We start from the raw sequence: 16,110 nt of genomic DNA on the forward strand, positions 1-16,110 counted from the left end.
AGGGATCAGCAGAAGAGGCTGAGTGGACTGCAGCTAGAAGTGTAATCAGTTTTCTGGCTGCACTGCATGACCCAGCAGTGACGTCTGCAGTGCAATCCACGAGGCTGGAGGTTTGAAATAACAACGGTTTTCCTCTAGACGCTAATTCCGTGTGGTCTGCTTCATATGTTTGGTGTTCAGAATTGTCCAGGAGAAATGTCTCTGAAGGATTCACAAGCATCGGGTTCAGTTCGATGATGTCCACAAGGACAAACCTACACATGTCTGGAAATGTCTCGCAAATAGCAGAAAGAGGGCAAAACATAAAAACACAAATCAGCCTCAACAAATGCTGTTTTTGTCCATATTGTCCTGCATTGCTGACAGCTCACAACATTAATAACTTACACTTTCCTCCTCTTGGTTTCCACTGAGGTCAGTGTAGGAAATCCTGTATCTCTCTACATCAGTGTCTTCCAGCTCCCAGGATGCCTCTAAGCTTTGGGTGGTCTCATCACTCAGGTAAAGGTTTTTCACAGCCTTACGTGTCACTGTGGCATCACAGAGAGAACCTGTTTTACTCATTTAAAGCAAAAGGCATGTACAGATCCCTTAACATTTCAAATAATTATGAATGAGGTAAGTAGTACAGTATAAAATGTTTGTATCGGATTAAACGAGTGGAACATATCTGTTTGCAAACAGATTAATTTACTTTTTATAAGTTAATGAATCAAGTTAAAAAACTTGCTTCTGATTTTTTTTAATGGCAACCTTCGCCCACGCTCAGCCCTACAGGAAAGATGGGCACATGCTGGCAGGATTATTAAAAGAAGAGTTCAAACAGTCATACATAGCTAAATAAAAATAAATAAATTAATTACTCTGAATGATTTTAGCACAGATTGTGTGTCACCTCTTGCTGGATGTTTTTATACATGCCCCAGGTATATTTAAAAAAAGCTCCCACTCATGATGCTTTGCAATAACACACATTTTCCACCTTTGGCACTTACCTGTGGTTGTGGTATGAATCGTTGTTATAGCCACTGGAGAATTACAGAAAGTAGAAATCAGAGAATGTATTACTGCTAAACAATGCTCTGTGCCAATAACTAAGCCAATTAGAGAGGAACCTGTAACTAATTGTTGTTAGCAGAAATAGATTTCCTTCTGCTAAGATGAAGCAAAAATCAACAGCGCAAATGTCTTGATGAATGTCAACACTTTGGCTCACAAATTGAACGTTTTGCATCACAAAATGGGGAGAAGGGAATAAGCTATGAGAATCAAAGCAGAAGAGTCATGCAGTTAAAAGAGATACGTCGATTCATTTAAAAAGCAGCGTTTTAAAGGTGAATCTGTTGACACTTACATGTGGTTTCTATGACGGAGACCGTGTCGCTCTCAGATTCATCGTCAAATATGGCCGTTAACAGGACTTCATATTTAGTGGAAGGACTGAGACCGTCGAGAGTGTATCTGTCATCACTTCCACTCAAAATCACCTATGATGAAAAGAAAAATAGACATTCAAATATAATAGTTCATTTTCATCTGTACAAGACATTTATTTAATTTAGCTCGCTTGCTGAATAAAATTGTTTCACAGACTTTGTGGGATTTTGCCAACATTTAAAAAATATTTTCAGGTGGAAACATCCAGATTGCATTACATTTTAAAATAATCATATTAAATCTAAGTTTCTTTTTTTCTCAAACTGATATTTGCTCATTAATTTTTAAATATTAACCCAGAAATGTATATCCACTCTTACAAGCTCAACACTATGGCCAAAACTCGACTAAATTCATCTTCATCCAGCAATTCTGCACTCTTCTGTAAAACACTACAGGGATTGCTGGCAGTGTGGTTCTTTCATTAATGGCACACTAAGAAAGCTCCTCCAGTATGTGCCTCACCAGAAATTGTGCTTACAAGGTGAGACAGGAAACAATATTGGGTTCACAAGAATTAGATAAGATTTCAGCAATAGTTCTGAAAAATCAAAGAATCAATTTTTTTTCACAGAGGTAAATGTTTGTCCATCTCTGAACTGTGTTTTTAAAACAATCTGTGATCAGTGTAAATTTGAATCTGTATGCTAACCTGAAGTGAATGTATTTTCTGGACACATAGTGTCATTTTATAGCACAATCAACTCACTATGTTACCTTCAGCTGTTATAAAAATGCTGTCTAAATCAAACACAACTTTAAAGGAATTTGACATCTTGAAATTGACCTCCGTCTCTTTAAGAAGCTCCTGCTCTTTCCAACATACCAACTTCAGAATGTCGGTACAGTAATGCATCTTATTATACCGTTTACAATCGTTTTCAGAAGTCTTGGGCTGAGAAGTAGTTCTTACAATGAACTCAGCAGATGTGAATTTCCAGCAGGTGTTTGGTAATTGCTGCTGCTACTAGTCTGTAGGAGCTGGGGGGAAAGGGAGCTCTTGAGACAGAGGCTCAGGTTGGAGACTGCAGTTACAAGAAGGAGCTTTGTGAGAGCAAGCTTTTAGGCATCCTGAAGGGTAGAGATGGGGGATTCAAAGATTTCTCAAAAATGCATAAAAGAATGATATCTTCAACAAGAAATAATTAAATACAATCCATAATTCTTGAAGAATGTTGTCCTTTTAAAACACACATCAACTTCATTGCCATTTAGCACAACCAAAGTTGCACACCTCTGGTGGATCCACATTCTCTAATTCCTGGATATTCAAGTAAGCAGCAGAAAGCTGGTTCAGGGCACATATGACATCTTTCTCTTTTTGTTTTTCAAAGCATCACCCTGACATGAAGCTGCCCTGGGCAGTGAGCCACATCGCTTCCATCAAAAACTGACACTCCGTGATGGAGGCGTCTCCTTGATGAGGCCACTGTGACTAAACTCCTCTGGAAAAAGCAGTAATAAAACACAAAGATGCCCAGAGTTGATGCACTGTGGACCCTCACAGGAACTGAAGTTTCTATCTATAAAAACAAAAGAATCAGCGATAAAGGCTGAATTAAATTCAAAGCCTGACTTGTTACTTAATAATTGGATTATTGCTTCTTTATACACATCATAACCTTTAACTCCTTGTTGCAATGAAATAAAACAGCTGCTGCTACAATGACAAGGAACCTCACATTTATTTATTTTTTTATGGAGAGAGGTTGAACTGTACAATACCAATAATAAGTAGTTTATAAATGACTGAATCGTAATTTCAACATTCACATGCATGAGCTTCCATGCATGTTTAAGTGTTTTGGGTGGAGGAGTTTTTCTGTGGCATCACAAAAGTGGGAAGGAAGGTTGGAAAGTACTGCCTTACAGCTATGTGACTGACTTTTGCATCCAATTTATTGTGCTTAATCACCTCTCAAATTCAACACTAAGAGGAAATTAATCGGTGTGCGTGTGCGAGCATGTGCTAAGAATGTGACCGAGAAAAAGAGTAAACCACATGTATCACTTTCTCTTTAGGCTGTCAGTATCCCCAGCTTATCTCTTCTAGTCCCCAGGGTGGCATTTTCAGCTCTGATGACTCTGAGCAAAACACATTTACACACAGAAGCTCACACAACACACCCCCACCCCTCCCACACACACACGCACACACACAAACCTGGGGCTCTATCATTGCTTCGCAGCTGTCTCAAAACCCCAGATTGTGGTAATAAAACACCCGAGCCATTAATGTCTAGCTTTATTCAGTTTTCATATTCAAGCATGTCACGGGTTTTAGCTGTACTACCAGTAATGGTCTTACGCTTCTGTGTGGACTAGAGACTTCCCTCTCTCAAAGCATATGGAGCAAAGCCATTTATTCATCTACATATAAGATGAGAAGTAGACTAAATCAGCCACGTTGTTGACAAAACGTATGTAAATGGCTCGGTCTAAACATTAAACAAATATCCGTTTTCACAAATCATTTTCAAGGAGTGTGCAAGATCCCAGACCAGATTTTAGGAGAGGCAAGTTTTCAGCACAAAACAATTCAAAGGGCACATTTCACTTTTACTAACCTCCTCTGTGTCACCGCCAGAGAATGGTGCCCAGGAGAGTCTGTAGAGAGCAATGTCTGTGGCTGAGTGATCCCAGCTGACTTTAAAACTGCCAGTGTTGACATCACTGCAGCGCAGATTCAGCGGACCAGGAACCGGAGCTGAAACAAACAGTGAAGTTCTCTTTCTGCTGCTGTTTTCAATGGTGTTGTGTTCATAATGCTTCAAGGTCATATGCGGATGTTTGTTGAATTACTTTTATGCTCTGTATTCATCTTACATAAGTTATTTTTTCACTTCCTTAATGTGAACTCTAATCTTCCTGGTCCACTCCATTACCTACTTCTGCACTCCACAAATTTTAACGCGCTTGCATATTCATTTCAGGACATAAAATCCCTTTTCATAAACATGGTCCATTAAACAAAGTTTGCTAGTAGATAAATAAAATCCTATATGGTCTTAAAAGGACTGCATGTTTTAGCAGTTGCACACCACACATACATTTTTTTTGAGCTGATGCAGCACTTAAGGCTAACTGCTTGTAGCTCAAAGGGATATTCCTACAAATCAATACACGTTAGTGAGATGAAATAGTAAGGGACAGTAAAATTACCTTTTTATGTGACTGAGCTATAATGCTGAAGTGTAAATGGGGTTGGCAGGAAGCCAAGATGGCAGAAGGACCAGTAAGGGTTATAAAACCCAGCACCATTTGGCATTAGAAGAGAAATCGTTAACGTTCTAATGATATTGATCAAGCTGTTTGTTGTAAACTGAGACAAATTTTCCTCAGCAAATTAAAACCCGCACTCTCCATAAAGTGAACGCTTAAAAAGATAGCAAAAATAAATATAGCCTACTTAAAGCACTAAGTGTTTGTAACATGGGTATTTAGAAGAAATGTTTAATACGATGTGTTAATATTTGTTATGGGGAATTAGGTGAACTAACTTTCTAACAAAAGATAATCAGATTTTGTTATCCAACTGTACAGAAACGTACTAAGCTGTCATTAAATGTGATTTAATATTAGCAAAAACTACATAAACAACTACAAATAGTTTAAAAATATTTTTAGAACGATTGCATGAGAAGTTATTAATAGTGGAAGCCATTACAAAAATTACTTGCCACTTAATGTATAGAAACATCTGTAAATCTTAATTTTAAAAGTTAATGTTTGACAGTGGATTAACAGCTAAAAAGACATCCAAAATTTTCAAAAACTTTGCAATATAAATAAAAAGCCTAACACTTAAATTCATAAAGACTTGAATTTCCTTGCACAAATAAAATCTTGAAAAGCATGAGGTCCATTTCTATTGAGTCTTCTTCAACCTAATTCCCTAGAAAACATCCAGTGAAATCAAATGTCTCCAAATTATATACGGTAATTAGTAAATGGAGATCACATGCAACATTTATGTGTACTTCACAAATGTGGCCTTTATGGGGAAAAAAGCAAGAGAAGAGTGGTGAATTAAAGCCATGAGAAGTTCTGCTAAAAGTTTATAACAATCCATGTGTCAAAAAAAGCAGAAGAAAGATATTCGGTCAAATGATGAACAAAATGTAACTTTTTGCCCAAGTTTGCCTGCAGTTTCTTTCAGTAAAAATGGTCAGAGCAGATAGGAAAATAGACGGAACCAAATAAAGCCCAGAACAGGAAGAAAACCTGCAAGAGGCTGCAAAACACTTGAGACTGGGGTGCAGGTTCAGCTTCCAGCAGAACAACAGCGTACAGAAAAACTGACCATTGGCATGACTGGGATCTAAGTCTTTAAATGTGCAGATGAATAATCCAAAAGACTGGCAGTGGAAGGAGGTTCTGCAAATTATACACCACTCTTCTTACATTTTTATTTGTAAAGAAAAATAAAACTGAGTTTTTTTTTCTCTTCGCAATTAAAAATTTAAATAACTGCTATAGGCAGGTTATTATTTAATATGACTTAGTTTTAATATTTATTCATAATACATATCCTACAGATAAATGATTAAAAAAAACAGTGATGACTTATTGCCTATATGTCGTGATGCACAGTGAAGGTTTCTTACTGGTTGTGAAGCCATCGGTGAGTGGCTCAGACTGGCCCTCATTGTACAAAGCAAAGATGGCCACCGAGTACTCCATGAGGGACGCCAGCTCACCGAGGTCAAACGAATTCACTGGGCCCACCTTCGCCTGCATAAAGCAAATACCTCCATGATGACTTTAATATAGCAAAAACTAAAACATTCAGTCACAGTAGGTAAAATGACAGAAGTAATTTTAATACAAAAGACTCGAGGGATCAAGAACATTTAAAAAGAATAAATTGGACGTTCACAGCCTTTGGGTTTCTGAATTATCTTCAAACAGAGAGAAGCAAACGCACCTCCTTTGTGACCAGTCCGTCTGTCTTGACCCACATGATGCGGTAACCTTTCACCCCATCAGTGGGTGAATCCCAGCTGATGTGGGCGGAGTTATGAGTGATGTCTGAAAACTGGAGATTCCTGGGAGGGCTCAGAGGTACTGGCAAAAAAATAAAGCAAATATGACAGTATTAAAGACATTTGGAAATATGACATGTTTTACATGCTTCCCAAGCCAAGGCTGTTGAAGACACCATCTTAACAATACAGGGACTATAAATTAATCTTTTAGACTGCAGACGAGTCTGCATTTATCAAACTACAAATGCAAAGCTGATGTCTATGAAGTTGTTGTACAATTTGTATTATTGGGAATGATTCAATTCTGCTCATTTAAGCTGAATGCAGCCTTGTTCTTAACACGTGACGACTTTTGCCACGTGGCAACATCCTCTAGTGTTTAAGAATAATAGTTCATTTTCAGCTTTGGCGGTGATAATAAAGAACCCCAGTCAAATTTATCACATCTAGATTGACTTGGTTAAAACTCAGTTAAAAAACAAATTATGTGTGTAAAAACTTTATTTACCTTTAACAGAGAGAGTGAGAGATACACACATTGATATACAAATTACTCAGTCAATGAAACTCAATCCACTTCAGAACTTCTCAAAGTAGTTTCTAGTTTAAGTTTATTTATGTTCTGTTTTTGTATTTATTGACTCACTGAAATAAATTAGTGTGTTTAATAATAGATTAATTATTGATTCTGTCAGCAACCTGGTCTCGCATTATCATTCAATTTTAATTGAATTCTTGACATTGTGATTCTGAGGAAAAAATGCTTTGTAATCCTCTCATTCCTTTTGGTAAAATATGCATTGAGGTCTCAGTGATTTTGTTAAATAATTACCCTTAAGATAGATTTTCTTCCAATTTATGAGACTGACAGAAACATATATTTTGTAAATGAGACTTCCCACACAGCAGACTGAGTTAGATGTTGCTTTCAGCTTTTAAATCGAAGCTCAGAACGTTATGCCGAGTTCACACGGGGTCAAATTTAAACTAATGAAACAAAATAAAACAAATCTCAGTTTGCTCGAGCGGGCATATGCACTACTCACATGTTTTTTCCTGATTTGTTTTGGGATCACTGACTTCTTCTCCATACATCGCATAAACAGTGACGGTGTATTCAGTGTCAGGCGTCAAGCCAACCAGCTCCACCTCTGTTACTCCATCAGCTACATTAATCTGAGGGCAACACTTAGAAACAAATTTAAATTCGTAAAATTTATAAGTTCTCGCCAGATAATTTATAAAAACTTTGCATTTTCAGCTTCTTGCTTCTGGGCCTACCTCGTTGTTTAGATCTCCGTCATCTGTAACAGGAACATACAGCAGCATGTAGCCTGAGACTCCATCCACACGGCTCCACCTGGCCTGCATTGTGCTGTGAGTCGCATCGAACAGCTGGAGGCTGGCGACTGACGGGAGAGCCACTAAACACACATGGACAGACAAAAATGGGACATTTGAGCAAGAATAAAACAATATTTGAAGCACAACAACAAAAAAGATTCATGTCTATTTTCCGACTCAAGTCTCACTGTTAGAGAGGAAAGCAAATTAGACCTTTAGGGTTTTTCACTACTCAGTTTACATTCAACAGCTTAAATGCGTTTTAAATTGAATTTTACAAAAGACAAAATCTGCATAGGCATTGTTACTAATCTGTGTTCAAGGTGTTGACTTTTTCTCTTTTTGTTTTTTTGCATACGTCTAAACTTACAGGTAGTTTCTGATCCTCTCAGAGCTTCACTTGCCTCGTCCATGTACACAGCAAACACAGCGAGCTGGTACTCAGTGAGAGAGCTGAGATGCTGCAACACCACTGAAGTCTCACTGCCAGCCACGAAAGCCTGGTGTGCAGGAGAACGAGTCAAAGCAGGAAAGGTGGATGAAAGGGACAAAAGTATGGATATAAAACAGCAATGAAGAAGGAGAGGCATAGGCAGAAAACAGCAAAGGAGGGTATATTTGTTCTGTTATAACGGAAAAAAGGGAATAGTATGTACTGCATGGGGAGGAATTACAGCATTATATAAAGATCTAACAATATTTATGTTAGATATCAACACCAGCTCAAATTTTTACATCTTTACCTAAACAAAAACAGTGAAAGTCATTCTCAGTTTATGCATTTGCTAAAAAAAAACAAAAAAACAAAAAAACAAAAAGACGTCATTCCACCCTTTTACATTGCTTAGACAGAAAACACTATTGTCCATTGGATGTACTAAATTTTGCTCAGGAAGCAAACAAGCAAACAACAGAACTATCAGCTTTTGTGTGGATGTACAGTCTGCATTGACAAACTAGGTTAATATAAATGGAGAGATAGAAGAACACCATCAACATGCCAGAGAAAAACTGATGAACAAAAGAGTGCAGTTCCCGTCCTGACTCAGCTTCTCCTACAGCAGCGTTTCTAAAGGTTTCTCTTTCCACTTTCATACATGCTACATCCACAGATTACAAGACCAGACAGAGCTTCACATTATCAAAGTGTCTGCAATGAGGAAGCCATTTCTTCATTGCAGCATCACAACAAAAGTATAACTCATAATATATAGTGATGTTCTCAGGAAGCAACACGCCGGTTACCTCCTGTGGTTCTCCTCCCTGAGCCGGATGGTAAACCACTCTGTACATCTCTACGTTTCCAGCTGCCGGACTCCAGGAGACCCGAAAGCTCTTAGCTGTGACCTCTGAGGTTTCCAGGTTGAGCGGCATTTCCATTTTCTCTGGCGTAAATTCTGGACACAATATATGTAAACATGAAGAAAAGGTGGAAGAATGAAAAAAAATGCATGACATTCAGGGCTTTTTGCAATGGTCAGGACATTTATGGTCAAACACACAATTCTGGTACTCAAAAGTTAACAGAATTTTGTTCATTCTAATACCTGCAGTAAAAAGAAAATATGTCACATTTATTTTCTGCACTTGTGTATTTTACAAACAGTTCGTAGGATGAAATAATTATTTCACTGCTTTTCCAGCAATGCATGCAAGTCTAGGTTCAGAATCAGAAAAAATTGCATTTGGTTTCTGTGCTCTTCACCTATGCAACAAACTCCTTGCTCAGCTGAGCAGAATCTGTTAACGTCTTTAAATAAGGATGAAACCATTTACAGTTTAGTGGCATTTATGCAAAAGGATTAAGGACCCTATCTACTTATATTTGTGTTACATCTGCATACTCTCTCTTTTAATGTGGTGCTTATTTTATCTAATATTCTTGATCATTTCTAGTGATTAATGTAATTTCCTTTACCTCTGTCCTTATAATTTGCCTCTTTGTGAAGTGATTCAAATTAGCTTGAGCAGTGCCATACTGATAAACTTGTCTGGCTTTACTGTGACCTTCATATATTTGGGATTAATGGTTATGTAAGGTGATGTTATTATTCCGGATGCCACTACAAAATCCCTTATCTGTGGTCTCTGCAGGCTCTCTGCCTTTCATTCCTGTTCCTTACTCTGCTTGATGTCTTTGTCTTGCAGCTCCACTTGTTCACACACAGTCTTTGTCAGTCCCTCGACTATCGAACTCATAATGTTGAAGTCAGCTACATTGTAGACGTGAGTGTGATGCGGCTCTGAGGCGATGGACCGCAGCTCGTTCTCATCAGCATTCTTTACACCTAGAAGAGTAAAGGACATGTCATTGTTGAAGAAGAGTCCACTGCAGAAGCAATGCTTGGATTTTCAAGTCATATTTTTAGCTTTAACAGACAATGTCTTGATGAACAAACTTTAGGACAGCAGGTCAGTAATGTCTGTAAAAATTACATCTCAATTTAGAGGAGCAGAAAAGGGGTCGTGGACAAGCTGTGGCAGAACTGCGTCTGTTCTCACCAATAGCAAACAGCTCAACACCAGCCTTTCGCAGGCTCTCTGCTGGGGGTACGACGTCGTCCTGGGATTTTCCATCTGTGATGAGAATCCCTATCTTTGGCACACCGACTCGTGAGCCAGATTCAGGCTTGAAACAGTAGTCGGAGATAAAATTCAATGCAAGCCCTGTTGAGCGTGTTAAAGAGATAAATAAAAAAAAAAGGAGAGGAGATAAGAAACAGATGTGAATAAAAATAAATTATTGGCAAATGCTGTTGTAAATAATAGAAAACTCTCCCATAGAAATGACTAAATAGAGCAAGAGATGATATCTGCGGGGGGTGGTGTGCTGTGAACGCTTTGTGTTTGGACTTTAAAGTAAAAATGGGATCATACAAGTTAAAAACTCAATGAAACAAACCAGAAGGGCACTTTTGAAGCAGATGCTAGTAATAATTTAATTTTAAGCAGTACCTGTGAGAGTGTTTCCTCCTTTATACGGTAGGTTCTTCACTGCATCAATGACAGCTTCTTTCGTAGAGTAAGTATTCAGATGCCATTCTATCCTGGGATCTCCGCTGTACTGGGCCAGGCCTGGAAACGGACAACAGCAGCTACTATGAACCCAGTCACTGATTTACACAGAACCCATTTACTAGCAAAAGATGTGTAGAAAGCACATATTGCTATTTTATTGGAAAATGTAGCTACTAATCCAGTAGTTTCTCTTCCTGCAGAAATATGGTGCAACACAGATGGCTGTTTGCTAACAAAAGTCGCTACTTATCTACTTTTGATAACAAATAACTACTTGCTAAGAAGTAGCAGCAAACTACTTGTTGGCCTCTTGATAGCAAGTTATTACACTCAGAGTAAGAACTAGAAAACATATAACAGTTTATCCTATGAGAAACAAGGCTGGATTAAGAGCCAAGATTAACTTGATACCACACAGGGTAAGAGAAAGACAAATCTTCAAACATCACTTTTTTTAGTCTAATATTATGCTACTTTATTTAAGCAGATATTGACCCGGGGTGCTAATGATACAGAGCAGGAATCTTTAACTTCAGGCCAACAACTTTTAGATGTGTCCCTGAACCAACACACCTGAATCAAATGGCTGAATCAGCTCTTCACTATGCATTCATTATCCCCAGATTCCTACTGATGACCCGATTATTTGACTCAGGTGTGCTGAAGCAGAGACACATCTAAAATTTGCATGTCTGACTCTGGGTTTGAAGATCTTGAAATAGAGGGTTTAACATAAGAAACAAACAAATAATAATAATTTAAAAAAAAAACATCTTTGGACTTGTAAAAAGAGACAAGGCAGAGGATCATGCAGTTTCTAAATCTCTGAGAAAAATAATAGCTGGGACCCACCTATCCTGGTCTTATCAATGCCAATGTCAAAAGCGTTGACCAGGTTTTCCAAAAATATACGGACCAGCTTGAAGTTGATTCGGCCAATACTCCATGAGCCGTCGACCAGGATCACAATGTCTGCAATGGCCGCGGTGTGGCACACAAACTGATCAGCTAAAAGAAGAAAAACAAGAAACACCAGCAGGTCCATAAAGTCAAACTTAGAATAAAATACACAAACAAAATAGAAAAAAGATCTTATAATTATTTGAAACAAAACAAAATTATACATTATCGCATTTTAAGAAAAATAAAAAAATCAATTAACTAAAATTAGTCACTACTGTTGAATTTAGATTTAAAGATATTTAATAATCAATAATACAATTAGTGCTTCCACTGTCTTGAAAAGTTTTACATTTAAGGGTTTGAATAAAAACATCTAAAAACAAAAAAAATTCTGTCAAATTTAATGTCTATCTAGTATCTATTATTGATTACAATATTTAGAACAGTATTTATTTAACTAATCAGAGATTAAAACTGCGGTACTTCCATTACATCACTGCAGTAGCTCAGGGTTCTTATACGTCTTTTGTTTTAAAATTCCACATTTCCCAAATGCCTATTTCTAGATCTTTCAAGGAAGGACGAAAGGAAAGAAAGAAGGAAAACTGGACAGAGAAAGACATAAATAAGAATAATAGATTTACAGAGAAAATGAAAGAACTGCTTGTCTAGGAGATAATATCCTTGCCAATTTTTTGATTTTATGTTGATTTACAGTATCGAGCATTTATCCAGTCTCTATAACTTACGTCTCCACACTCTAAGAAACACGCACACAGAATTAGTTCATGCTTTATAATTCAATAAAGCTTATCTTGTCATCCCTCTCAGTCTTACGTCCTGAAAATGACTGGATCCACTTAAGGTTGTGTCATAGATAACGTTCTGCTCTACAGAAATAACAGAGAACAATCCAAAACATGCTGACAATGAGATTTATGTGCAAGTGAAGAAAAGCTATAAAAGAGAATGCTGACTGCGAGGAAAGTGAGTTATTACTTTGCTTTTTGCTCAGAGCAATGCGCAGTAGGGATTAGACTAAAGATAAGGGAGTTAATGTAGATTATTTAGCTAATACTAACTATAATAAAGTCATTCAAACTGTTTTCTAACATCTCTGCTACAATAAATGTGAAGCAGGTTCTATTTATCATTCTGCTCCAACTAAAGGCTGGTGCTGGTTGGATATATATGATGACTGCATCATATCAAGCATTCCACCTGTAGGTAGCTTGGCACAACAAGATCTAAAGCTTAGAGCTACAGATTTTTCCAACATGAAGAAATATATATTTCAAAGAGCAACTTTCCAAACAGAGCCGTCTGTCTGCTGTTTCTGTGTGTCTGCCGGTTTGAAACCGGCCATCTGCTGGAGGCTGCTGATGAAAGAGAGACGGTAAGAAATCAAGACCCAGAGACAGCTGATGACAATTTTTCGTTTGCTGCTGCCTTACAGGTTTGACGGAGGCGTTATAGGCAAACACAGAGACAGACGAGTGGAAATGATAAATGCTTTTCAAAATTGTTCTAACAAAGCTGTTTACATCTGTATTTTGATATCCGAAAAGGTTTTAGAGGTTTGTTAGGAAACATTCATGAACAAACATGGAGACCAAAGAAGATGCAAACAAACAGTAAGACTATTTTGCAAGCTTGTAACGTCTTGCAGAGAGAAGTTCAATCCATCTTCCGAAGTCAAAGCAGAGCTCTGGAGGAGCTGCAGAGATGCACAGCTCAGGTAAGATAATCCATCAACATCACATTGTCATAGGGCTTGAATGAAAGATAACTATGAAGAAAGTAAGTGACCCAAATTGATGTCTGCCGCAAACAGTGCAGAAGACACAACATAAAAAAGACCACTGGTCACAGGATGTCAAAATTAAACTTTTTGTTCATCATGTAAAGTACTGAAGGTGGAAAGCAGCTAACAGAGAACATCTCCTTAAACACAACATCACCATAACATCTGTTTGATCCAACAATGTCAGTCAGAATCAACAGGGAGAGAACTGAGCTTAACACAGGAGAGTAAACCTGTTGGACTTGAGATGGATCAAAGGTTCATCTTTCAACAGGACAGTCTTGAACAATTTCAATAAGATGTTGGTAGAAGCAAATCGAAGAGACTTGAAGCTTCATGAGCTTCAAAGATATTAACTTAGGAATGCAGAAAAAAATTGCATTCCTTTTCCATTTGTGCTGATCTATTTGTCATCTATTAGGAAAAAAAATGTCCAATACAATATATTTATATTTGTATTGAGAATACAAATAGCATATTCCATGGAAAAGGCATTGCATATTGGAGATTATTTCTTATGCTGTGACAAATGATAACAGAAGCCAGTTGTTATCATGCATCAAAGCTACAGATTCAGTGACAGTGTGGGTAAAAAGGTTTATGCACTGAAAGGTTAGAAAATAAGAGGCTGGGTCTCCAGGGTATTGTTATAGATATGCAAAGCCTGTTTGCCTGTTTGCCTGGCGATCCAGCTGGTAAGCAGATGATTAGAAGGTTGGTAATTACAGCTATTCACAGCTCACAAAACCATTCCCAACTTTTATTGTGTGCAGGGTGGTGAGCATGTCAGCTGAAGTTAGTCATAATGTTAGTGTTTTACCTCTGAACCGATAATCTATGTAATTCATGTCCTTCACAGTTCACCCGACATCTGTAAACAGCCTGGTCAGTTAAAGCTATTTATTCTGACATTGTTTTATTTTTATTATTATTACTATTTTATTTATTTATTTTTTTGCTTTTGTTCAAAATCAAACTGGTGGAAAAGATCATTATAAAAGTCAAACACATGAAAAAGGCCTAATGTGTTCCACCACACAATTGTTATACTACTTTGTTATTATTCTACATTATTTTAAACGATTAGTTTAAAAAAGTAAAGCAAAAAGAAGGCTGCTTTACAGTATTGTGATGCATTAAATAACACAGTCTTTTGGAAGCTGCATGGTCATAATTTAGTGTTAGTGAGACGTTTTCTGACTGTCAGGCAGCAGCAGCAGCCTGGTCAGAGGTCTCCTTGCTCCTTTAAAGCCCTTCTGGCCTTCTGCTCACCTCCGTCCTGCAGCCGTCTTACGGATCTGCTGTGGGTTAAGGGGCAGTTTTAGTGGACTTGTGGGGAATTTGGAGCGTAGAAAGAGAATGTGACAGAAGGAAAGAACTGAATCAAAAGCCCAAACTGATAATAGCGCTGATTTATAATCTCTTGCATTATGGAACCAACTATTTATCAAAAGACAGATTTCATTTGAAAAAATAACTGCATATCCCTTCAAGCCATTGTGTTTCGTGACTCAGCAATTATGTTGTCTTGTTTAATGAACTGAATATTGTAGAAAATGAGCACAATCTGCTCTGCAGGGCAAATAAACTACTTTCAGATTTTGAGTGACTTTTCAGATGCTATGAAGTTCGATGTAGTTGGATATAAATGAATAAGATTTGATTCACTTTTTGTCAAATAACCTTTTGTTTTGCTTCGTTTCTTGTAAACACTACTTATATTTGTCAAAATAAAAAATAAGGGCTCTAATTCAGTCTCTGTTTAATGAATCTGTATAATATTTGGAAAAAATATCAAACATTTTTACAATGTTCTAGTTTTTGGAGCTGTAGGGTAAACAGCTCCAAAAAATAAGGGTAAGTTTTATTCTCTTGTGTTTCAGAACATTTCTTAAAATTTGCAGAATTTATTTGTGTGGAGAAAATTATGTTTTAAGGTTTGTGCAACGTTAAAACATAAGGTTGCGTAGGGTTAGGAGACAATCCTTTCAACTTAAAATGTGAGAGAAATGTTGATTTTCCCTTGCCTCTTGCTCACCTCACCTCATCCCAAATGATATAAACTGGAATGTGATCTATAAATGGTGATAGCTACTTGCCATCAAATCTAAACTGGCCATTTCAGATTTCATGCTTCTAATTTTAACCTCTTCTGAATCATTGCTTTTCCCAAATTCCCACCAATTATAACTACATCTACCTCTGTCTCCCCACAACTTATCACCTTTTCACACTCCACCAAACACTCCTACAGTGACGGATTATAACAAATAGCTCCACTGTTTGTTATAATGTCATATAAAATGTCTTTGCCAGATTCTCTATGAATAATAAATATTAAAAAAACACAACAGTTTGCATCCAAGAGAACAAATCTACAAACAAAGCATTACTTCTGTAGTCTAACTATTATCATTCAGCACCGAAAAATCGGATTTGTGAATCACAATGTTGGCTGAATCACATTTGAACCGTATTTGCTTGGAAGCACAAGTAGAACATGTGCTGACTGAACCTGCTAACCACGCAGCTGGACACACACCAAGCAAAGCAGGCATTGATGGAAGCTGACAGACTGTCCACCTGCTATTCACGAGAGGGGAACAGGCCCAAACT

The 16,110-nt window shown here is 37.5% G+C and overlaps 1 protein-coding gene across 2 annotated transcripts in view; it reads right to left on the reverse strand.

Annotated features, from left to right (window-relative positions):
• The window catches only part of col14a1a (collagen, type XIV, alpha 1a), a 108,592-nt gene that overhangs the window by 61,605 nt on the left and 30,877 nt on the right, over positions 1-16,110 (reverse strand). Inside the window, exons 6-19 of one of the 2 annotated variants that reach the window (XM_055041882.1) lie at positions 11,640-11,795; positions 10,725-10,844; positions 10,272-10,436; positions 9,893-10,057; positions 9,015-9,166; positions 8,140-8,269; positions 7,707-7,849; positions 7,472-7,613; positions 6,365-6,504; positions 6,045-6,171; positions 4,005-4,144; positions 1,355-1,487; positions 996-1,028; positions 388-530 (exon numbers count right to left, since the gene is read on the reverse strand). In XM_055041882.1, coding sequence (XP_054897857.1) covers positions 388-530; positions 996-1,028; positions 1,355-1,487; positions 4,005-4,144; positions 6,045-6,171; positions 6,365-6,504; positions 7,472-7,613; positions 7,707-7,849; positions 8,140-8,269; positions 9,015-9,166; positions 9,893-10,057; positions 10,272-10,436; positions 10,725-10,844; positions 11,640-11,795 — 1,889 coding nt within the window. The remainder of the gene's footprint in view (positions 1-387; positions 531-995; positions 1,029-1,354; positions 1,488-4,004; positions 4,145-6,044; positions 6,172-6,364; positions 6,505-7,471; positions 7,614-7,706; positions 7,850-8,139; positions 8,270-9,014; positions 9,167-9,892; positions 10,058-10,271; positions 10,437-10,724; positions 10,845-11,639; positions 11,796-16,110) is intronic. The other variant, XM_055041883.1, reaches the window with a different exon arrangement.

The sequence above is a fragment of the Poeciliopsis prolifica genome, unplaced genomic scaffold (assembly GCF_027474105.1).
Source record: "Poeciliopsis prolifica strain line A6 unplaced genomic scaffold, Auburn_PproV2 SCAFFOLD017, whole genome shotgun sequence".
NCBI classification, from domain to species: Eukaryota; Metazoa; Chordata; class Actinopteri; order Cyprinodontiformes; family Poeciliidae; genus Poeciliopsis; species Poeciliopsis prolifica.